General features: G+C 34.8%; 1 protein-coding gene across 6 annotated transcripts in view; it reads left to right on the top strand.

Moving 5' to 3' along the window:
• GALNT13 (polypeptide N-acetylgalactosaminyltransferase 13) overlaps positions 1-24,387 on the top strand; it is a 600,525-nt gene that overhangs the window by 265,878 nt on the left and 310,260 nt on the right. For all 6 annotated transcript variants that reach the window (XM_065525497.2, XM_045367091.3, XM_065525498.2 and 3 more), the window contains exon 4: positions 6,438-6,606. In XM_065525497.2, coding sequence (XP_065381569.1) covers positions 6,438-6,606 — 169 coding nt within the window. The remainder of the gene's footprint in view (positions 1-6,437; positions 6,607-24,387) is intronic.

Raw genomic sequence — 24,387 nt, forward strand, 5'->3', positions numbered from 1 at the left:
ATCTAGGTTACTGCTGGTAGTGTCGACTGCTGTTTTCCGCACATGGCTTCCGAAGTTGCTACAGCAGGGGAAAGTACATGGAGAACCACACATGGGAAGTTTTTATGAGCCTGGCCTTGAATTGGCACATATCATTTCTATTCTCGGTTAAGGACCACACCTAACTGTGGGGCAGGCTGGAAAATGTTGCATAGCTATGTGTCCAGGAGGAACAACAACTGCATTAGTTCAATAGTTAGAATCTCTGTGATAACATGCAAAAAATGGCATTGCAACATTATGAAAAGTACAATGGAATAATGTAAAAGAGCAATAAAATTATAAAAGAGAGAGTTATCTTATCTGAAAGTTGAAATTGGTCTTCAGAGATGAACAGGGATTATTTGAGTGAGCAGCGGTTGAAGGAACTTTCTGGCAAAAGAAATATACAGAAAGTCCAAGAGATGAGAAAAGGAATAATTCTAATACAGCATGTTTAATTTTCAATTCACCCATTAAATTTCCACCACTTTTTCAAAAGGTATTTTCAGGCAATTTTACAAAGATGTATACATAAGGAAGGATATTAATTGCATTGCTGTTTATAATAGAGGTGATTGAAAACAACGTAAATATTCAAAGAAAAAGCATTGATTACATAAATCATGGTATATTCAAACTTTGGAATATTTTGCAGCCATTAGAAAATAAGTATGGATTCAGGTATTTGGAAATGTTTCCACAAATGTTTTTTAAATGATAAAAATTAGCATGAGTGAGCTGAGATCCGGCCACCGCACTCCAGCCTGGGTGACAGAGCGAGACTCCGTCTCAAAAAAAAAAAAAAAAAAATTGCATGTATAGCCTGCACGTGGTGGCTCATGCCTGTAATCCTGGCACTCTGGGAGACCGAGGCGGGAAGATCACATGAGGTCACGAGTTTGAGACCAGCCTGGCCAACATGGCAAAACCCAGTGTCTACTAAAAATACAAAAATTAGCTGGGCATGGTGGCAGGCACCTGTAATTCCAGCTACTCAAGAGGCTGAGGCACAAGAATTGCTTGAACCCAGGAGGTGGAGGTTGCAGCAAACTGAGATCGCGCCACTGCTCTCCAGCCTGGGTAACAGAGGGAGACTCCATCTCAAAAAACAAACAACAAATTGGCATGTACAATAATGTTGAATAAAATTATAAAATTCAGCACGTATGAATGGTCCTATTTTAAATACATATGTATGTTTATATACAGATTATTGCTAACTGTTCATTCAAGCAGTAGTTTAATTTATTTTTCACTGTTTTTCTATAGTGGTTTCCTTTTGCTTTCTTCCTTCCTGCCTGCCTGCCTTCCTGCCTACCTTCATTAAATGAGCACGCATTATTTTTATCATAAAAATAATATATTTTGAGTAAAAAAAAAAAAGTTGGTGATCAGTGTTCTCTTGTTTCTGTGGATAATCTCTCTTAGCTAACTGATGTAAAGTGCTACCTTATTGATTATCTAATAGATGACACCCTTCTGAGAAGGAGTAACTAATATATGCTAGACTTGATGCAGCCAGGGCTTGCTATTTACAACTTTCTATATAAAAAGGAAAAACAAATCTTATTGTCAGATGTGTCAGATTTATAAAAATTGTATATAGTTTATTTTCAAAGGGATACTAAATGAATTGCTACTTGTCATACATTAAATAGAATAAATTTAGTTGTTTAATTTATAGGTTAACTGTCATATTGATATGTAAAGTCTATTTTTGTTTCTAAGAGAAATGGGCCAAAGCAAGTGTATACTGAATCCCCTTATTTTATTAAGAATTAACCCTGAGCCACGTGTGATGGTGGATTCTTGTAGTGTCAGCTACTGAAGGAGGCTAAGGAGGGAGGATCCCTTGAGCCCAGAAGTTCAAGGTTGCAGTGAGCTGAGATTGTGAAACTACACTTCAGTCTAGGTGACATACAGAAATCCCCATCTCTTTTAAAACAACGAAGAAAGCAATTATGCAAATGATTATCCTCAATAAACTAGAGCCTTTGGACTGGCAAAAGAGTATGATCTGGGGAATGGTGAGTGGAGAGTAAAGTGTTTTTTGTGGTGGAGGGGTGGTGGAAAAACCAGTGTGGTTTTATCTTCTGCGTCCTCTATAAACAGATGATTGATTGACAAGACCAAAAGCATTGTTTTAGGGAAATTGATTTATTGGTAGCAGAGTGTGAATATTCAAATATGAGAAGGAATAAAAATCAGTGTTTCCAATTTATTACAATTGTAAAATTGGAAGTAATGAAAGTGAAAGATCTGCAATGCCAATGAAAAGAAAGATTTTAAAGGAAAATATACAGAAATTAACAACTGAGTAGATCTGAGAATAGAAATACAATTTGAAAGATTTTTTTTGACAAGCAAGGCATATGGGATATTATTTAGATTTTGATTCAATGTTATGCTTGTACCATTATTCATCACATATTACTGTGTTCTCTAACAGAATAAAATCATTACTTTAAAATCAATCAACTTGAAATGTTTTTTGTTGTTTGTTTTTGCTTCAAGCTTTTTCCTAGATATAAACTAGTTCATTTCTCTTTTTTCAAAGAGACACTGCTCATTAATAAAGGGCTAATTCTGCAAATAAGAAAATGTTCATAATGTAATATACATAAGCAAATAATGCAATTGATAAATAGTGTTCTTTTTGGTAGATTTATCAGTTGGTTTGTTTATAATATGTTCGTCTTTATCATTGGTAATTCTAAGATTAAAATAAATGTAAATTAAAGTTTTAAAGTGGGTTCTGTGTTAAAGAAAATGAAAGATATAAAATGATTCTGGTTTTATCATAATTCTACCAGCTTTATAATGTCATTTTGAGTCAAATTAATTATTTTTTAAAATAATTTCACTATATAATTAGGAAGAAAATATCATAGCATAATATATTAATCTCTCTTTGCAGTCTACACCAGCTTTGGTATTTGAACATTTCATCCATATTCAAATCAACAATAAAAAAACCACAATGTAGATTTACTTGCCTTCTACATTACATTTGCCTGTTAGAGTAGATAAGTAGCACACATATTTAAATGGCAAGTGTTTTTTTTTTCTCTGACTATGAGGAAGCATGGTATTTTGTGAGTACATGAGTTTCTTTGTGTGTGTGCTTTGTAGAGCAAATCAACAGGTGAGGAAAATGGATAGAAATTGCTATTTAAAAGTGCTTAAGATCAGCGATAAGTCACAAAACCCAACTGCTTATTCTGTCCCATTTGTTATTTATGCTATTTGAAGAATTAGAAAAGTGTTTTCTTCTGGTAAGATGCCTTCCTCCAGGTAAAAGCCAGAAGAAGTAAAAGGCTGGCTCCCCACTATAATTACTTAGCATTCTTTTTGCTTGAGCAAAGTGAAAAAAACCAGTAGGTCTGCTTATACACAGGAAACACACACACACATTTTTAAAATGTCAAATATATATTCATTAGAAGCTGATACAGAAAAATGTATTTAACTCTGGGGAGAAGACACTTAACCTGATATTCTTTAAGTTGTTACCTATTCTCCACTAAGAAACTGAGAATAATTAGGAGAATGACTACACGTTGTTTCAAGTAGTCCTAGGTATATGAACACTGTTTATGACCATTTTAATTTTATTGATTATGATACCAAAACATGGCACAATTACTCCTGCTACCACTGACAAAACTATAACTTACATAATGTGAAAATAAAATGGTCATGCCTTTGAATATATTGCAAATATCAAATACATCTGTGTGCTTTCAATTGACCTTCATACCTTAAGATGTTAGAATTGAGCCCATGTCTTTTCCACAGAGTGAAATTTTAATCCTATCTGCTTCCTAGTCTTGGAAGCATTGTGTTGATTATGGTAACTTTCTCTGCAGCATGTCTTTTTACCAGTTTACAGAGGGTGAAAGGGATCAGAACATGTACCCCCAAATATGCCACTTTGGCATATGGGTTATTTTAAGCTGCAGCCTCGTTCTTAAGAAAGAGCACATGCAGGAAGCTGTTTCTGATCTCCCCCTTTCTACCTAAAAGAAGGTCATAAAGTCTCCCATGATGCAGATCCCCCCCACCCCTTCCCACTGTATTAGAAAGCAAAAATTGTTCTCATCACCAGAAGTTAGGAGTCAACACTAGAATGGACCTATGCAAACAAGCTTACTAAAATAACCCTAATCTCCTCATAGTTTTCCCTATTTATTTCCTACTTACTAACCCACAATTTACTGCCCCTAGTTCCCTACCTAAATCTCCTTTGTATTACCACTTACTGCCAATTTATTATTCTTTGTTTAAAATGGTATATAATCTCTGGGGCTTAAAAGGTTCTTTGACTTTCATTTTCCTTCTGAAGACTCCTGTGTACACATAAAAATACAATTTTATGCTCTTCTTCTATTAATCTGTATTATGCCAGTTTAATTCTTAGATCACCACAGAATGTAAGAGGATAAAGAAGGTTTTGTTCCCCTACAAATGTATTGTAAACAACTGTAAACGGGGAATTGCTTTCTTAATTTCTAAAAATTATTTTTAAAAATGTACCTCAAATGATTTAACCATTCAAAAGAATCACAAATTTTCAAAATGTTAAAAATCAGGATGTTTTTTATACCAGGGAAAAGTTATCTCTTTTTTATGGAATTAAAGTTACCGTACAAAATATGTTAAAAAAAAAAAAAAACCCTAAACTGATTATTTATGGTTAATATGAGCACCCATGTGACCTGATTATGTTCTTATTTCAGAATCAGAAAGACTCCCAAAGGAGCCACATATAAATTCATTTAATACTTTCTGTAGACTAAACTTTTTTTTTAATCTTAGAAACGAAAGATACCTTAATGTCATTGTCTCACCAACATCACAAATTCATCCAAAGCCAAATTCAATAACGTCATCTGAGTTCAGGGATATTACATGTACTGACACCCAAAGAAAATTATTTTTATTGGGATTTTATTTCTTAAATTTAGAAAAATGTACCTTCTCATAACATTTCTGCCATTATTTCTGTTTTTGCTTTTTAAAGTGAATGATAATCTTTGTAAACTTTATTTTGATGACTACTTTTTAAATAGTTTGAAATTGAATACATATTTTTTTCTATATACAATGTTTCCTGTTCTAACTATTTTTATATATGTGAGAGGATTTCAAGGCCAATCACCTTTTTTTAACCCATTATCTAAAGGTCCTTAGAGATGCCTATTCTCTTATATAGTTTGACTGATGCCATTACAAAGTCATCAACGGGATGGTCAACTGTGTATTCATACTAATAATACCAGCTTTGATGTTTTGTGATGGTCGGCTCAGAGGAACATTTGCTGGGTGTGTTCTATCCTAGATTTTACCCTATTCATACATTATTTTAGAATTTATATTTTTAATGAAATGTTCTAACTTAAAAATTATTTTCATACGCATTATAGTCTTTTTTTTTTTCAGTATTTCAAGGTATGCTGTGCCTAAATATGTGCCTTTTAATTTATATGGAAATTAAACTCAGTAAGATTAATGTGTCAGAAACTATAATATAGCAAAACATTGGAAGAGTCAAGACCAGAACCACATTCCTTTCACTTTAACCTAATTTAATATCACTGTGAAGAGGAAGTTCAGGATACATTTGGGCCAACTGGAACTTTGTCTTATTACTATATATTAGCATGCATACAGGTATGTGTAGACAACACACACACCCACACACACTTTGAAACATATACTTTAGATCTAGAAGGGACTTCAGTGTAGTGATAACTTGGGAGAAGTGGCGAGAAAATTAGCCTATATATCAAATCCTGCATTCTCTTAATGAATATTCATCCCAGAATATTACTGTGAAGTTTCAATTATAGAGCACACAGTATCCAAATTCAACTTGACATTTGAAGTTATGTGTCACCACTATGAAGCTTCTTTTGACACAATTCAAAATGTTTTGACAAAGGAATTAAATTATTTATGGGATTAAGCCTTATCAGTTTTGTTTGCCTTTATAAAGATGTAATGGCAGTAGATATGTGAGATATCAAAACATTTAATTGGACGTGAAAAGAAATTAATCTTAATATTCTTTAAAGTTCTCTTATTTTACATTATTTTGTCTGCCTAGTGTTCAACTTCATTTTTCTCTAATAAGTGTATTAAATATATGACAGAAGTTTTAACATTTGGTATTTTGTACTGTTTAGAATTATTGTCTTAATGTTTAGTCATCATATAATTTACCTAAACTTGGAAGACAACATACAGAATTGATGTTTTTCTTTAGCATAGTGTGTGGTTTATAAGCAGTAAAATCTTGATCATTATATTATAAAACCTGTATGTAAATAATATGCTTCAGAATCTAAGACACACAAGTTTATTTATTCAGTTCATTATCTGTGTGTTTGTATGTATGTCTGTATCTCTTACAGCTGTTATTTCAAGAAACCAAGAAGGGCCAGGAGAAATGGGAAAAGCTGTGTTAATTCCTAAAGATGACCAAGAGAAAATGAAAGAGCTGTTTAAAATCAATCAGTTTAACCTGATGGCCAGTGATTTGATTGCCCTTAATAGAAGTCTGCCAGATGTAAGATTAGAAGGGTAAGTTTTACATTTGTTGTATACTCTTTTATATTCATAATCACCATATTTCAGAATCTCAGAATTTCCACTAACTCAGATTATATCAATTCTAGAAATGTGTGGTTCTGAGTACCTATCACATAGCAGGAATTTATTGTGCATGCATATGCTGAAAAAGATGAGCTATTTTCTTCTCTGGCAAAGCAAAATATGTTACTTGCAAAGACACTGCAAAATACTCAGACCAAACAGGTTTTTATTTGTGAGATGTTTTTCGTTGTTGCCATTTTGTTTTGCTTTCTTTATCTACCAGATGTAGAGCAAATATGCTCTTTAATAGATTACAGTTGTATATTGCTTAACACTGCAGAAATGTCCCAGAAAATCTGTCATTAGGCAATTTTGTCATTGCATAAGCATCATAGGTGTATTTACACAAACCTATATGGTATAGACTACTACACTTCTAGGTTGTATAATATAGCCTATTGTTTCTAGGCTGTAACTCTATACAGCATATTACTGTATTGAACACTGTAGATAAATGTAACATTATGTTAAGTATTTTTGTATCTAAACATAGAAAAGGTATAGTAAAAACATGATGTAACGCATAAAAATTTGTATACTTGTATAGGTCATGTAGCATGAATGGAGCTTGCAGGACTGAAAGTTGCTCTGGGTGAGTCAGTGAGTGTGTAGTGAGTGTGAAGGCTTAGGGCATTACTGTACCCTACTGTAGACTTTATAAACACTATACACTTAGGTTATACTAAATTTATTTTTGAAATTTCTTTCTTCAGTAATGAATTAACCTTACATTACTGTGATGTTATTTCATAAAGTCTTTAATTTTTTTCACTTTTAAACTATTTAGTATTAATACTTAGCTTAAAACACAAGCATATTGTACAGCTGTATAAAGTATTTTCTTTATATCCTTATTCTATTAGTTTTTTTTTCTGTTTTTAATGTAATTTTTATTTTTTTCTGTTAAAAACGAAGACACAAACACACACATTAGCCTAGATCTATTCAGGGTCAGTATCATCAAAACATCATTAGGCATTAGGAATCTTTCTGATTCATTATAATCTTATGAGACCATCATCATATATATGATCTGTCATTGTGCAATGCATGGCTGTATTTGCCTTACTGCATAAAAAGGTCCATATACTTTGCTTATAAAAAGTATACCTGCATTGTTATTCCAACATAAAGATAGCTAATTGTCTATATGACTCTTTGACCCTGTAAAAGTGGTTTATTATGGTTTCCAGCAATTTATATGCTGTTTATAATTAGAATGCTTGATTATCAGCGATGGAAGAAATATGCACTTGGAAAATAATATTACATGAAAAATGATGTTGAAAAATTCAATTTTTATGTGATTAACTGTAAGCTATGCTCTAGATAGTTGAACATATTTTAAACAGATGTAATAAAATGAAATTTAGTGGCAGAATTGTAATTCTAGTATATAGTCCTTGTAAAGCAAACTCTTGGCATTAATAAAAGATGTGTCTTGAGATTTTAGAAAATCTCCAAGTTTACAAATATACTCCAGGACACACTTCCATGTAAATATAAATTGTTCTTTAGAGCACTTAATGATTTTTCTCTACATGCAACAGAACATAATTAATGCAAATAAAAATTGCCACCTCTAATGGGCTACATTACAGTACTGTCTCATAATATTAGCATCATATTTACTAACTCTTTTTTTTAAAATTTATTTATTATTATTATACTTTAAGTTGTAGGGTACATGTGCATAACGTGCAGGTTTGTTACATATGTATACTTGTGCCATGTTGGTGTGCTGCACCCATCACCTCGTCATTTACATCAGGTATAAATCCCAATGCAATCCCTCCCCCCTCCCCCCTCCCCATGATAGGCCCCGGTGTGTGATGTTCCCCTTCCTGAGTCCAAGTGATCTCATTGTTCAGTTCCCACCTATGAGTGAGAACATGCGGTGTTTGGTTTTCTGTTCTTGTGATAGTTTGCTAAGAATGATGGTTTCCAGCTGCATCCATGTCCCTACAAAGGACACAAACTCATCCTTTTTGATGGCTGCATAGTATTCCATGGTGTATATGTGCCACATTTTCTTAATCCAGTCTGTCACTGATGGACATTTGGGTTGATTCCAAGTCTTTGCTATTGTGAATAGTGCCACAATAAACATATGTGTGCATGTGTCTTTATAGCAGCATAATTTATAATCCTTTGGGTATATACCCAGTAATGGGATGGCTGGGTCATATGGTACATCTAGTTCTAGATCCTTGAGGAATCGCCATACTGTTTTCCATAATGGTTGAACTAGTTTACAATCCCACCAACAGTGTAAAAGTGTTCCTATTTCTCCACATCCTCTCCAGCACCTGTTGTTTCCTGACTTTTTAATGATCGCCATTCTAACTGGTGTGAGATGGTATCTCATTGTGGTTTTGATTTGCATTTCTCTGATGGCCAGTGATGATGAGCATTTTTTCATCTGTCTGTTGGCTGTATGAATGTCTTCTTTTGAGAAATGTCTGTTCATATCCTTTGCCCACTTTTTGATGGGGTTGTTTGTTTTTTTTCTTGTAAATTTGTTTGAGTTCTTTGTAGGTTCTGGATATTAGCCCTTTGTCAGATGAGTAGATTGCAAAAATGTTCTCCCATTCTGTAGGTTGCCTGTTCACTCTGATGGTAGTTTCTTTTGCTGTGCAGAAGCGCTTTAGTTTAATGAGATCCCATTTGTCAATTTTGGCTTTTGCTGCTGTTGCTTTTGGTGTTTTAGACATGGAGTCTTTGCCCATGCCTATGTCCTGAATGGTACTACCTAGGTTTTCCTCTAGGATTTTTATGGTATTAGGTCTAACATTTAAGTCTCTAATCCATCTAACTCTTAATGTTTTCTTTCTGAATTACTTCATATAATATGAAAACCTTGGCTGGGCTAGGTGGCTCATGCCTGTAATCCTAGCACTTTGGGAGGCCAAGGCAGGCGGATCACTTGAGGTCAGGAGTTCAAGACCAACCTGACCAATATGGTGAAACCCCATCTCTACTAAAAATACAAAATTAGCTGAGTGTGGTGGTGCACGCCTGTAATCCCAGCTACTTGGGAGGCTGAGGCAGGAGAATCGCTTGAACCTGAGAGGCAGAGGCTGCAGTGGGCCGAGATTTTGCCATTGCACTCCAGCCTGGGCAACAAGAGCAAAACTCTGTCTCAGAAAAAAAAAAAAAGAAAATCTTGTTGAGATTCCAGGGCTCGTAATTGTCAGAGGTTTATTTGGTAGCTTAGTAACTGCTTTGTCACGACAATTGTATACTTTTGAAATGTCTCTCTCAAAAAAAGCACAAGTAATTACATATTGTGGACATTTTTGGCCCCTGGAAAATAGTTCAACATTTAATATTAAATTTGTGCATTGCAAATTACTATGTAAAAATAGTTTTACATGTAGTCCTGTACATGTATATATATTTGTTTGTATATACATTTAAAAGTATATACAATAAGCATATACAAAAAATATGTACAATAAGCATAGTCTTCAAAGCAATTTTGAGCATTTTGGATGCTAAGTTTATAATGTTTTAACGTTGCGTTTATTACTTTGTTTTATATGCTGTAGTATGCTTTCGTGCAGTGGTCCCCAACCTTTTGGTACTGGGGACCAGTTTTGTGGAAGACAATTTTTCTACAGATTTGGAGGTGGCGGGTTGGGGGTTGGGAGTGATTTCAGGATGAAACTGTTCTAACTCAGTTCATCAGGCATTAGATTCTCATAAGGAGCACACAGCCTAGATCCCTTGCATGTGTAGTTCACAATAGGGTTTGTGCTCCTATGAAAATCTAATGCAGTGGCTGATCTGACAGGAGACTGCGTTCAGGTGATAATGCTTGCTCTCAGGCAGCTCACCTCCTGCTGTGTAGCTGGGTTCCTATAACAGGCCAGGACCAGTACTGGTCCTTAGCCCCAGGGACCTCTGCTGTAGTGTGATAAAATGAGTGGATATGATACTTACATATTCCAGAAAACTAGGTAAACACTATTTCAAGTTTTAAAAAATTCTTGACTTTCAATCGTCAGAATACAAATAAATCAGAAGCATGAATTCAAAAAAACAAAACAAACAAAAAAACTCCATTGAGCTAGTGTTTAAAATATTCATAGCCAGTGATATTTTTTTCTTTTAAGAATCTCTGCCAGGCACAGTGGCTCATGCCTGTAATTCCAGCACTTTGGGAGGCTGAGGCGGGCAGATCACCTGAGGTCACGGGTTTGAGACCAACCTGGCCACCATGTGAAACCCCGTCTCTACTACAAATACAAAAATTACCCAGGTGTGGTGGCCCATGCCTGTAATCCCAGCTACTCGGGTGGCTGAAGCAGGAGAATCACTTGAACCCAGGAGGCAGAGGTTGCGGTGAGCCATGATTGTGCCACTGCACTCCAGCCTGGGTGACAGAGAAAAAAAAAAAAAAGAGAGAATATCTTAGCTCTAGTTTGTTATCTTAGTCTAAAAAAAAAAAAAAAAAAAAAAAAAAAGAAGGATCCCTTACCATACTAAGTTTATGAGTAAGTCATAAACTGTAGAGAGATCCAACATTATAAATGAATAAGTCAAGTTGCTTAGCATGAAAAGTACATAAAATCCTGTATTTACTCTGGTTACTATTGCTTGGATTCTCATATTTTACAGTTTCTGAAATAATATTAATGAAATATTTTTTTCATTTTATTTTTATATAAAACTACAGTGTATGTTGTAAGTAAGAAAACAGAAATACCATGCAAAATTCCTAGACAAGTCACAGTGTATGGGGTTTACCAAGGACATTTGCAAGTCATCTTGAATGACTCAATTGTGGGACTGCCTGGGAACAACTAATGTTGAAAAACTTACCATGAGTCACATAGCCAAACTGTTATTTAAAAGATGTAGAAATGTTAATACTCATTTGATCTAGAAAATGTTTTTATAATTTGGTTGTATGTCAGTTACAGTTCAGTTTTTGGATAATTATATCCTAAAAAGATATAGATATATTAAGCTAGCACAAGCGATGACTGATATAAATTATATAAAGATGTAAAAAGAATAGGATTCTAAAATAATTAATTTAAGAAGAAACTGAATTTATTTTAGTGGAAAACTTGAGTTGATACTTAGAAAGTGTCTGAGTCATCCAAACTGTGAATTCATTCAAATATTTAATCATATTTTACTGCGTTATACCTTTAAACTATTTTGGCTAAATTCAGAAAATTGTCCAAAAAGTTTAATGTTATGTTTGATGTTAATATCAATTTGCAAATACTGGAAAATGTATTCAGGGAATAAATCTAAGCATATATCCTATGTTTACACAGGAACAGACTAGGTAAAAATAGGTTTTTTTGGAGGCAGTTGTGAATAACCATTAGGACAGACTGAAGTTCTGTTCTGTAATATCTATCCCTAGGAATGTTTAAATATTTATAAAAAATTACTTAAAGTATTTAATTTTTTAATACATGCAACACATTTGTATGTAATCTTATATAATACATATAATATATATATACACACACATAGAGAGGGAGAGAGAGAGAGAGACTACATAAGAATCCCAGAAATGAAGGGCCTTCAAGAAGGTAAAACATTTCATAAAGAGGCATCTGCCCTTTATTGTACTTAAAATATAAAAGTAACATAATTTTTTTGTAACTAGCATCTTATATCAAAAAATTAGGATTGCATACATATGTGTATTATATATATAATATATAATATAAATTATATTTATATATACATAGAGACTAAAACTTTACATATAAATTTACATATAAATTTTATTTCTATGTATAAATAAAATTTTAGACAGCTCTAACCAGCTCTCTCTCTCCTTTGTCCATTCCCCCACAAATAAAATTTTTAAAAGTGAATGTCTTAATAGTCTATCTGATTCAGAATGTTGAGAAAAATGACTATTAACTAATGGCTCAGCATTAGAAATTTGTTAGCATGTTTCTCATCAACTGTGGGGCTAATATTTGTAAATTTATATATTTTGGATTTCATAAGAGCAGGATTTAAATACTTCTGTTGTCAGAAAGTAAATAAATGGATGTAATTTTGTTTGGTTTTTAACCTAAAGTTATTTAGCATTACTTGAATTCAGTCATTTAATAACACTTCAAGGGCTGGTATTGAGTTTTTTGAAGGTTATAATGCAGCTAGCATTTAAATATTTTTCATCAGGAAAAAAATTGAGAAAAGAGAAATTTTATTTTAGCTTTTTATATCCTAGGCCAAATAACTGCTTCTTAGGTATGCATACTTTCAAATCGATAAAGAGGAAAAGACTCTAGCAGCCTTACATTATTAGTGGAAGAGGAGCTGTAGCATACGAATTTTGAATAAGTTGCTCTCAAAGGACAAAGAATTTATTTATTACATAAAGTAGGAATAAGATATAGTATATATTTTTTCTGTGCTCAATCTCATGAGTACATGTTCATTTATAAGGTTTGCCTTTCCCATAAATTAAAATATGATAAATGTAGCATTGATTGCACAAAAGAGAAATAGAAAATGAGAATATTAATTGGATTTCCAATCTCTGTTCTACATCTTTTCTTTTTAATTTGAGAATTATTGCAACATTTATATGCTGGTAAAAGTCTTCCCTGTGAAGATAATAATAATTTCTTTAATAATTTGATTTATGTAATGTGCTCATGTGTAGAATTAATTTCACTATCCAGATTAAAACTGGTATGTTAGAATGCCTGCATGTTTACATATGCACAAGGTATATATATATATATATATACACACACACACACACATATACATACACACATGTACACACCTATACATACACATACGCACACATATATACACACACTTGAGGCATGTGGATATAAGTATTATTATCATTTGGGGGATAATAATACTGTTACACTGTAAGTTTTCTTTCAAATAAAGTAGAGTAACACATGTCTAGGCATGTTCTCAGGGACACATTTAAGTACATCATATGCAGAAAACATGCCACATAACCTTTATTTACACTTGAACTACCCCTCCATGGTTTCCTTATGTAATTTAATTTTCTGACACTACTACCTTTAACTTCTAAAAAAATGTGGTACTATATGCATAACATAAAATTTACCATTTTAACTATTTTAAAGCACATAGTTAAGTAGTGTTAAGTATAAAGGGCATCAGAATATGCTACCCTAAAATATGCCAATTTATCATAAAGATTCTTTTGAGCTGAAGGCAATTAAGGAAAAGCAGGCATAGGAAACCTCTCTGCTCTTCCCCATCTACCTAAAGTAGGGCATACATTTGACTTATAAAAGTATCCCCCACTCTCATACCAGGAGGAGAAGAGCAACCTTTATTAGCAGAGATAGAAATGCTGCCAAGATAAGCCAGCATAATCAAATTTCACTAAATAACCTTTATTATCATTAGTTTCCCTACTACATTACAGAGTTTCCCCCGCTAGAAGCCCCAAAACCTTTTCCTTTGTCTTGCCACTTCTCCATGATTCATCACCCTTTTTTAAAATGCCATATAAACCTACTGAGTTTAACTACTTGTTTGGGTCTTCACTTCTTTTCTATGAAGGTCTCTGTTCATGTGAAAATCAAATGATTATAATCAAATAAAATGTGTATGCCTTTTTTTCCTGTTAATCTGTGTTTTTTTTTTTTTTTGTTAGTTTAATTCACAAGCCCCAGTTATAGAACCTAAGAAGGTAGAGGAAAGGTTTTTCTGTTCCCTATAAGTGAATTTACATTGTTGTGCAATGGATCTTTAGCATTATTTTTATTTTGTAAAACTGAAATTCTATAGCCGTTAAACAGCAACTCCACATTTCCCCAGCCCCTAGCAACCACCATTCTATGTTCTGACTTTCTGAGGTTGATATTTTCAGCATTTATCAGGACCTAATTGTGTATCCATGAAAATTAAGAGATACGGTTTTACATTAGAGAATGGAATATATATATATATATATATGAATGATATATATAATATATTATATATAATATGTATTTTTAAAATGATATACATAAATCCAAATGATATATATATATCATTCAAATATATATTTATATATCTCCTAGTATGTAGCAGTGTGAATTTAGAAGTGCCGTTGTATCAAGGTGTGATGAAGGACAGTTTTACAGGAAAGGTGTATTTGGAACCAAGCTTTGTAAGATGAATTTGTGTAGAACCAGGCTCACAGAAACGAGACAGCAGAAAGGATAGTATAGACAAGAAAGCCAGTTCTGAGTAGAGGAGGGCCAATGAAACTGTTTGTTAGGAACATGGATCATAGGTAAACAGATATGGAGCCTGGCTATCATTTTATTTATACTCTTAATAATTTATATATTCACGTTTACCAAATACCTGTTAGTTTGTTTGTTTTTGCAAATTCTAATTGAGAAAGCAGAAAATCTATTTTTCATTTTCTAAATCTACATGGTAATCATGTTTTTGCTTATGTTTTTCCTACTTGAGTTATGTAGGCCTGAAAGGGTTTTTAAAATATTATCCACTATCATGGTTGTTATTGTGTTCTCAGATTTCTAGTATTTCATTTTGTTCCCTATATTTTTGTTCTATGTGGCTTAAGGCAGACATACTCAATTATTTAAACCTCAGTAAAAATTAGAGTTCACAGCAATTAAATCAGACAGATTTTTTCCAAAAAAATAAGAAACTTTAATACAGAAAAGGTAATTTTTAAAATGCAGAAGGTTTGGATAACCAAGGAATAGAAAATGATGATACAGTTTAGACAGAAGGTATGTGAGGTCTTGTGAGAAGAGAAAACAATTAGAAAGTTGTTAACTATTCATCCAAGCTCACTGGCCTGCAGAGGATGATGAAGAGTCTTAAAAATAATTTTATTTAGACATGTGATGGTAGGCAACAAGGAGGTTTTAGAACAAAAACATGGTGTGATAGTTTGCTAAGAATGATGGTTTCCAGCTGCATCCATGTCCCTACAAAGGACACAAACTCATCCTTTTTTATGGCTGCATAGTATTCCATGGTGTATATGTGCCACATTTTCTTAATCCAATCTGTCACTGATGGACATTTGGGTTGATTCCAAGTCTTTGCTATTGTGAATAGTGCCGCAATAAACATACGTGTGCATGTGTCTTTATAGCAGCATAATTTATAATCCTTTGGGTATATACCCAGTAATGGGATGGCTGGGTCATATGGTACATCTAGTTCTAGATCCTTGAGGAATCGCCATACTGTTTTCCATAATGGTTGAACTAGTTTACAATCCCACCAACAGTGTAAAAGTGTTCCTATTTCTCCACATCCTCTCCAGCACCTGTTGTTTCCTGACTTTTGAATGATTGCCATTCTAACTGGTGTGAGATAGTATCTCATTGTGGTTTTGATTGGCATTTCTCTGATGGCCAGTGATGATGAGCATTTTTTCATGTGGGAACTGAACAATGAGATCACTTGGACTCAGAAGGGGGAACATCACACTCCGGGGCCTATCATGGGGAGGGGGGAGGGGGGAGGGATTGCATTGGGATTTATACCTGATGTAAATGACGAGGTGATGGGTGCAGCACACCAACATGGCACAAGTATACATATGTAACAAACCTGCACGTTATGCACATGTACCCTACAACTTAAAGTATAATAATAATAAATAAATTAAAAAAAAAAAACATGGTGTGATGGAAATGATATTTAGGAAGAGTTATTCTTGCAGTAGTATATAAAAGGTGTTATAGATAAGAGAAGCCTGAATTTAGTAAGATTCCCTATTGGCTATTATAGTCACATAGATCTGATTGGATGAGGAACTTGTCTAGGATAACGGCCTTAGAAACATAAAGCAATATGTAGTAATTAATTAAAATGAAGAGAAAGAAAACACATCAAATTTAAGATAGCTTCAGGAGGGATGGGAATGTGGTTGAATTTTCAACTTTATTTGTATGTGTAAGTATTTGTGTATGTGCATTTATAGGAAAGAGAGATAGGAACCGTAAGTAAAAATTATCCTAAGTATATTTTCTTTTTTTTTTTTTTTTTTTTTTTTGAGGCGGAGTCTTCACTCTGTTGCCCAGGCTGGAGTGCAGTGGCACCATCTCGGCTCACTGCAAGCTCCGCCTCCCGGGTTCGCGCCATTCTCCTGCCTCAGCCTCCGGAGTAGCTGGGACTACAGGCGCCCGCCACCGCGCCCGGCTAATTTTTTTTTTTTGTATTTTAGTAGAGACGGGGTTTCACCGTGTTAGCCAGGATGGTCTCGATCTACTGACCTCGTGATCCGCCCGCCTCGGCCTCCCAAAGTGCAGGGATTACAGGCGTGAGCCACCGCGCCAGGCCCCTAAGTATATTTTCAAGTGATTTTCCAGAATTGGTGACTTACTAGATACAAGGGAAGTCAAAATATGACTTTAATGTTTCAAATTTGGTGACTAGGAGATTTGTGGTGTTGCTGATTGTTTATGTTTGTGTATGTGTGTGTGTGTGTATAAACATACATATACAAAGAGTCACATAAATGCCACTTTTAATATGGATAGTAGAATTTACTTCACATTCACATATAAGAACATTAGATAAATCAAAATATTATGGAAACTATTATTGTTATCTTTAGAGGCAAGATTTTTACCAGCCTATGAAAGCTATGGTAATTCTCAACTTAAAAATAAAAGATGTGTACCAGAGATCAGAAATTCAATTAATGTCCTTGTTTCTATTTCACCTTTATGAAATCAATGCTGCCTTTATCTGTATATTATTACAGTAATTGTTCAAAATATAATTTTTAAAATCAGCCATTTGAAAGTCAGTCTTTATGGTTAAAATGTGTATTTTTGGCCAGGCGCTGTGGCTCCAAGCCTGTAATCCCAGCACTTTGGGAGGCCGAGACAGGCGGATCACAAGGTCAGGAGATGGAGACCATCCTGGCTAACCTGGTGAAACCCCGTCTCTACTAAAAAAATACAAAAAACTAGCCGGGCGAGGTGGCGGGCTCCTGTAGTCCCAGCTACTCGGGAGGCTGAGGCAGGAGAATGGCGTGATCCTGGGAGGCAGATCTTGCAGTGAGCTGAGATCCGGCCACTGCATTCCAGCCTGGGCGACAGAGCAAGACTCCGTCTCAAAAAAAAAAAAAAAAAAAAAAAGTGTATTTTTTTTACTCGTCTCATGGAAAAAAATCTAATTTATAAAGCAAAGATTTTTTTTAGTAAACATTTGCAGATCGATTCAACTTAAGAAAGCAGATATTTCTGTTATTGCTAGAAAAATCCTATGTGGAAGGAATATTTGACTTTGTATTAAATTACCTCTCACTATTTTTTGCCCCCGATGTTTTCTGGGCACATACCAGTTTCTTATGGGAAGGGTAAATTGTTCTAATGCCAGCTTACACTAATATTTTTCTGAGGAAGAATGTGATTTTATTGTTAAATTAATTCATGATAGTAAGACACAGTTTTGTTGACATGAAAGATGTTAGCATCTGTCTAAAAATTCTCATTATATATTATAATTAATATTCTCATCAGCTTGCAAAGTCTCCCCATATAAGCCAGTATACTTTCTGTATGGTAATTGCTGTTTAAATAAGAAAATTTATATTTGGACTTTGAATTTTAATATTTAATGTTGCTATGTAATTTTGTTCATTAAGAATATTGAAAACAAGGCCAAAAATAAGTTGCATTTTGTTACATTCCAAGTCCAACTTGAAATAAATGGAACATAAGTAATGGTTATACTTTTAGGATAAAACTATATAGGTACAAATATATTTTCTACATATGTTTATGTATTGCATAATACATATATATTCTACATATATTTATGTATTGCATTTATATTGTCTTATTTTGCTTTTTCCTTAACATAAAGCACTTTCTATTATTTTTTATGTCTTTTTATTTGTGAGTTATAGTATAGATACAGACAGAGACAATTTCCCTAAAATGTCATAGGAGACTTTCTGGTTATATTTGACCAGATAGTTAATTTTCTAAGATAGTGTTCTATCTTCAAATAGAAATGGAAAGATCAAATATAATGTGATTGTTTTATTATCACACTATATAAAATGGTGTTGAATTTCACAATATAAATTCTTTTTTATTTTTAAACTAAATCTTCAAAAATTGTCCTGATATAATAAGAAAATACAGCATCCCAAAATGTAATATTAATATTTATCATCTTTAGTTGCACAGATTCTTTAGTTCTTTGTAAAGAACATTATTAGATCTTCATAAGAAATGAAATATTGCTGTTTACAAGTTTAATGCACGTATGTAACCTATAATTCTGTATGAAACTTTTACAATCCCTTAAGAAATGTCCTGCAAATTTGATGATTTTTTTTAATTTTATTTTTTATTTTTATTATTATACTTTAAGTTCTACATGTGCACAACGTGCAGGTTTGTTACATAGGTATACAGGTGCCATGTTGGTGTTCTGCACCCATTAACTCACCATTTACATTAGGTATATCTCCTAATGCTATCCCTCCCCGCTGTCCCCTCTCCACAATAGGCCCCGGTGTGTGTTCTCCTTCCTGTGTCTAAGTGATCTTATTTTTCAGTTTCCACCTATGAGTGAGAACATGCAGTGTTTGGTTTTCTGTTCTTGCGATAGTTTGCTGAGAATGATGGTTTCCAGCTGCATCCATGTCCCTACAAAGGACACGAGCTCATCTTTTTTATGGCTGCATAGTATTCAACAGTGTATATGTGCCACATTTTCTTAATCCAGTCTGTCACTGATGGACATTTGGGTTGATTCCAAATCTTTGCTATTGTAAATAGTGCCGCAATAAACATACGTGTGCATGTGTCTTTATAGCAGCATGACTTAGAATCCTTTGGGTATATACCCAGTAATGGGATGGCTGGATCATATGGTATTTTTAGTTCTAGATCCTTGAGGAATCGCCATACTGTTTTCCAAAATGGTTGAACTAGTTTACAGTCCCACCTACAGTGTAAAAGTGTTCCTATTTCTCCACAACCTCTTCAGCACCTATTGTTTCCTGACTTTTTTTTTTTTTTTTTTGAGACAGAGTCTCGCTCTGTGGCCCAGGCTGGAGTGCAGTGGCTGGATCTCAGCTCACTGCAAGCTCTGCCTCCCGGGTTTACACCATTCTCCTGTATCAGCCTCCCGAGTAGCTGGGACTACAGGTGCCTGCCATCTCGCCCTTCTAGTTTTTTGTTTTAGTGGAGACGGGGTTTCACCGGGTTAGCCAGGATGGTCTCGATCTCCTGACCTCGTGATCCACCCGTCTCGGCCTCCCAAAGTGCTGGGATTACAGGCTTGAGCCACAGCGCCCGGCCTGTTTCCTGACTTTTTAATGATTGCCATTCTAACTGGTGTGAGATGGTATCTCATTGTGGTTTTGATTTGCATTTCTCTGATGGCCAGTGATGATGAGCATTTTTTCATGTGTCTGTTGGCTGTATGAATGTCTTCTTTTGAGAAGTGTCTGGTTGTATCCTTTGCCCACTTTTTGATGGGGTTGTTTGTTTTTTTCTTGTAAATTTGTTTGAGTTCTTTGTAGGTTCTGGATATTAGCCCTTTGTCAGATGAATAGATTGCAAAAATGTTCTCCCATTCTGTAGGTTGCCTGTTCACTCTGATGGTAGTTTCTTTTGCTGTGCAGAAGCTCTTTAGTTTAATGAGATCCCATTTGTCAATTTTGACTTTTGTTGCATTTGCTTTTGATGTTTTAGACATGAAGTCCTTGCCCATGCCTATGTCCTCAATGGTATTACCTAGGTTTTCCTGTAGGGTTTTTATGGTGTGAGGTCTAACATTTAAATCTCTAATCCATCTAGAATTAATTTTCGTATAAGGAGTAAGGAAAGGATCCAGTTTCAGCTGTCTACTTATGGCTAGTCAATTTTCCCAGCACCATTTATTAAATAGGGAATCCTTTCCCCATTTCTTGTTTTTGTCAGGTTTGTCAAAGATCAGTTGACTGTAGATGTGTGGTATTATTTCTGAGGACTCTGTTCTGTTTCATTGGTCTATATCTCTGTTTTGGTACCAGTACCATGCTGTTTTGGTTACTGTAGCCGTGTAATATAGTTTGAAGTCAGGTAGCATGATGCCTCCAGCTTTGTTCTTTTGGCTTAGGATTGTCTTGGCAGTGTGGGGTCTTCTTTGGTTCCATATGAACTTTAAAGCAGTTTTTCCCAATTCTGTGAAGAAAGTCATTGGTAGCTTAGTGGGGATGGCATTGAATCTATAAATAACCTTGGGCAGTATGGCCATTTTGACGATATTGATTCTTCCTATCCATGAGCATGTATGTTTTTCCATTTGTTTCTGTCCTGTTTTATTTCACTGAGCAGTGGTTTGTAGTTCTCCGTGAAAAGGTCCTTTACATCCCTTGTAAGTTGGATTCCTAGGTATTTTATTCTCTTTGAAGCTATTGTGAATGGGAGTTCATTCATGATTTGGCTCTCTGTTTGTCTGTTTGAGGTATAAGAATGCTTGTGATTTTTGCACATTAATTTTGTATCCTGACACTTTGCTGAAGTTGCTTATCAGCTTAAGGAGATTTTGGGCTGAGACGATGGGGTTTTCTAAATATACAATCATGTCATCTGCAAACAGGGACAATTTGACTTCTTCTTTTCCTAACTGAATACCCTTGATTTCTTTCTCTTGCCTAATTGCCCTAGCCAGAACTTCCAACACTATGTTGAATAGGAGTGGTGAGAGTGGGCATCCCTGTCTTGTGCCAGTTTTCAAGGGGAATGCTTCCAGTTTTTGCCTATTCAGTATGATATTGGCTGTGGGTTTGTCATAAATAGCTCTTATTATTTTGAGATATGTTCCATCAATACCGAATTTATTGAGAGTTTTTAGCATGAAATGCTGTTGAATTTTGTCAAAGGCCTTTCCTGCATCTATTGAGATAATCCTGTGGTTTTTGTCTTTGGTTCTGCTTATATGCTGGATTACGTTTATTGATTTGCGTATGTTGAACCAGCCTTGCATCCCAGGGATGAAGCCCACTTGATCATGGTGGATTAGTTTTTTGATGTGCTGCTGGATTCGGTTTTTCAATATTTTATTGAGGAGTTTTGCATTGATGTTCATCAGGGATATTGGTCTAAAATTCTCCTGTTTTGTTGTGTCTCTGCCAGGCTTTGGTATCAGGATGATGTTGGCCTCATAAAATGGGTTAGGGAGGATTTCCTCTTTTTCTATTGATTGAAATAGTTTCAGAAGGAATGGTACCAGCTCCTCCTCGTACCTATAGTAGAATTCAGCTGTGAATCCGTCTGGTTCTGGACTTTTTTTTTGTTGTTAGGCTATTAATTATTGCCCCAATTTCAGAGCCTGCTATTGGTCTATTCAGGGATTCAACTTCTTCCTGGTTTAGTCTTGGGAGAGTGTAAGTGTCCAGGAAATTATCCATTTCTTCGAGGTTTTCTAGTTTACTTGCATAGAGGTATTTATAGTATTTTCTGATGGTAGTTTGTTTTTCTGTTGGGTTGGTGGTGATATCCCCTTTATCATTTTTATTGCATCTATTTGATTCTTCTCTCTTTTCTTCGTTATTAGTCTTGCTAGCAGTCTATCAATTTTGTTGATCTTTTCAAAAAACCAGCTCCTGGATTCATTGATTTTTTTGAGGGTTTTTTTGTGTCTCTATCTCCTTCAGTTCTGCTCTGATCTTAGTTATTTGTTGCCTTCTGCTAGCTTTTGAATGTGTTTGCTCTTTCTTCTCTAGTTCTTCTAATTGTGATGTTAGGGTCTCCATTTTAGATCTTTCCGGCTTTCTCTTGTGGGCTATATTTAGTGCTATAAATTTCCCTCTACACACTGCTTTAAATGTGTCCCAGAAATTCTGGTATGTTGTGTCTTTTTTGTCATTAGTTCCAAAGAACATCTTTATTTCTGCTTTCATTTCGTTATGTACCCAGTAGTCATTCAGGAGCAGGTTGTTCAGTTTCCATGTAGTTGAGCAGTTTTGAGTGAGATTCTCTATCCTTAGTTCTAGTTTGTTTACACTGTGGTCTGAGAGACAGTTGGTTATAATTTCTATTCTTTTATATTTGCTGAGGAGTGCTTTACTTCCAACTATGTGGTCAATTTTGGAATACGTGTGATGTGGTGCTGAGAAGAATTTATATTCTGTTGGTTTGGGGTGGAGAGTTCTGTAGATGTCTATTAGGTCTGCTTGGTGCAGAGTTGAGTTCAATTCCTGGATATCCTTGTTAACTTTCTGTCTCATTGATCTGTCTAATGTTGACAGTGGGGTGTTGAATTCTCCCATTGTTATTTTATGGGATTCTTAGTCTCTTTGTAAGTCTCTAAGGACTTGCTTTATGAATCTGGGTTCTCCTGTATTGGGTGCATATGTATTTAGGATAGTTAGCTCTTCCTGATGAATTAATCCCTTTATTAAACATTATGTAATGGCCTTCTTTGTCTCTTTTGATCTTTGTTGGTTTAAAGTCTGTTTAATCAGAGACGACGATTGCAATCCCTGCTTTTTTTTTCTTTTCCATTTGCTTGGTAGATCTTCCTCCATCCCTTTATTTTGAGACTATGTGTGTCTCTGCATGTGAGATGGGTCTCCTGAATACAGCAACCTGATGGGTCTTGACTCTTTATCCAATTTTCCAGTCTGTGTCTTTTAATTGGACCACTTAATCCATTTATATTTAAGGTTAATATTGTTATGTGTGAACTTGATCCTGTCATTATGATATTAGCTGGTTATTTTGCTCGTTAGTTGATGCAGTTTCTTCCTACCATAGATGGACTTTACATTTTGGCATGTTTTTGCAGTGGCTGGTACCTGTTGTTCCTTTCCATGTGTAGTGCTTCCTTCAGGATCTCTTGTAGGGCAGGCCTGGTGGTGACAAAATCTCTAAGCATTTACTTGTCTGTAAAGGATTTTATTTCTCCTTCACTTATGAAACTTAGTTTGACTAGATATGAAATTCTGGGTTGAAAACTCTTTTCTTTAAGAATGTTGAATATTGGCCCCCACTCTCTTCTGGCTTGTAGAGTATCTGCTGAGAGATCTGCTGTTAGTCTGATGGGCTTCCCTTTGTGGGTAACCTGACCTTTCTCTCTGGCTGCCTTTAACATTTATTCTTTCATTTCAACTTTGGTGAACCTGACAATTATGTGTGTTGGAATTGCTCTTCTCGAGGAATATCTTTGTGGCATTCTCTGTATTTCCTGAATTTGAATGTTGGCTTGCATTACTAGGTTGGGGAAGTTCTCCTGGATGATATCCTGCGGAGTGTTTTCCAACTTGGTTCCATTTTCCCCGTCACTTTCAGGCACACCAATCAGACGTAGATTTGGTCTTTTCACATAATCCCATATTTCTTGGAGGCTTTGTTCATTTATTTTTACTCTTTTTTCTTTACATTTCTATTCTCATTTCATTTCATTCATTTGATCTTCAATCACTGATAATCTTTCTCCAGTTGATCGAGTCGGTTACTGAAGCTTGTGCATTGGTCACGTAGTTCTCATGTCATGGTTTTCATCTCTATCAGTTCTTTTAAGGTCTTCTGTGTACTGATTATTCTAGTTATCCATTCATCCATTCTTTCTTCAAGGTTTTTAGTTTCCTTGCGCTGGTTACATAGTTCCTCCTTTAGCTCTGAGAAGTTTGATCGACTGAAGCCTTCTTCTCTCAAGTCGTCAAATCGTCATTCTCTGTCCAGCTTTGATCCATTACTGGCGATGAGCTGTGTTCCTTTGGAGGGGGAG

This window comes from Macaca fascicularis, chromosome 12 (genome assembly GCF_037993035.2).
Source record: "Macaca fascicularis isolate 582-1 chromosome 12, T2T-MFA8v1.1".
In the NCBI taxonomy this organism is placed as follows: Eukaryota; Metazoa; Chordata; class Mammalia; order Primates; family Cercopithecidae; genus Macaca; species Macaca fascicularis.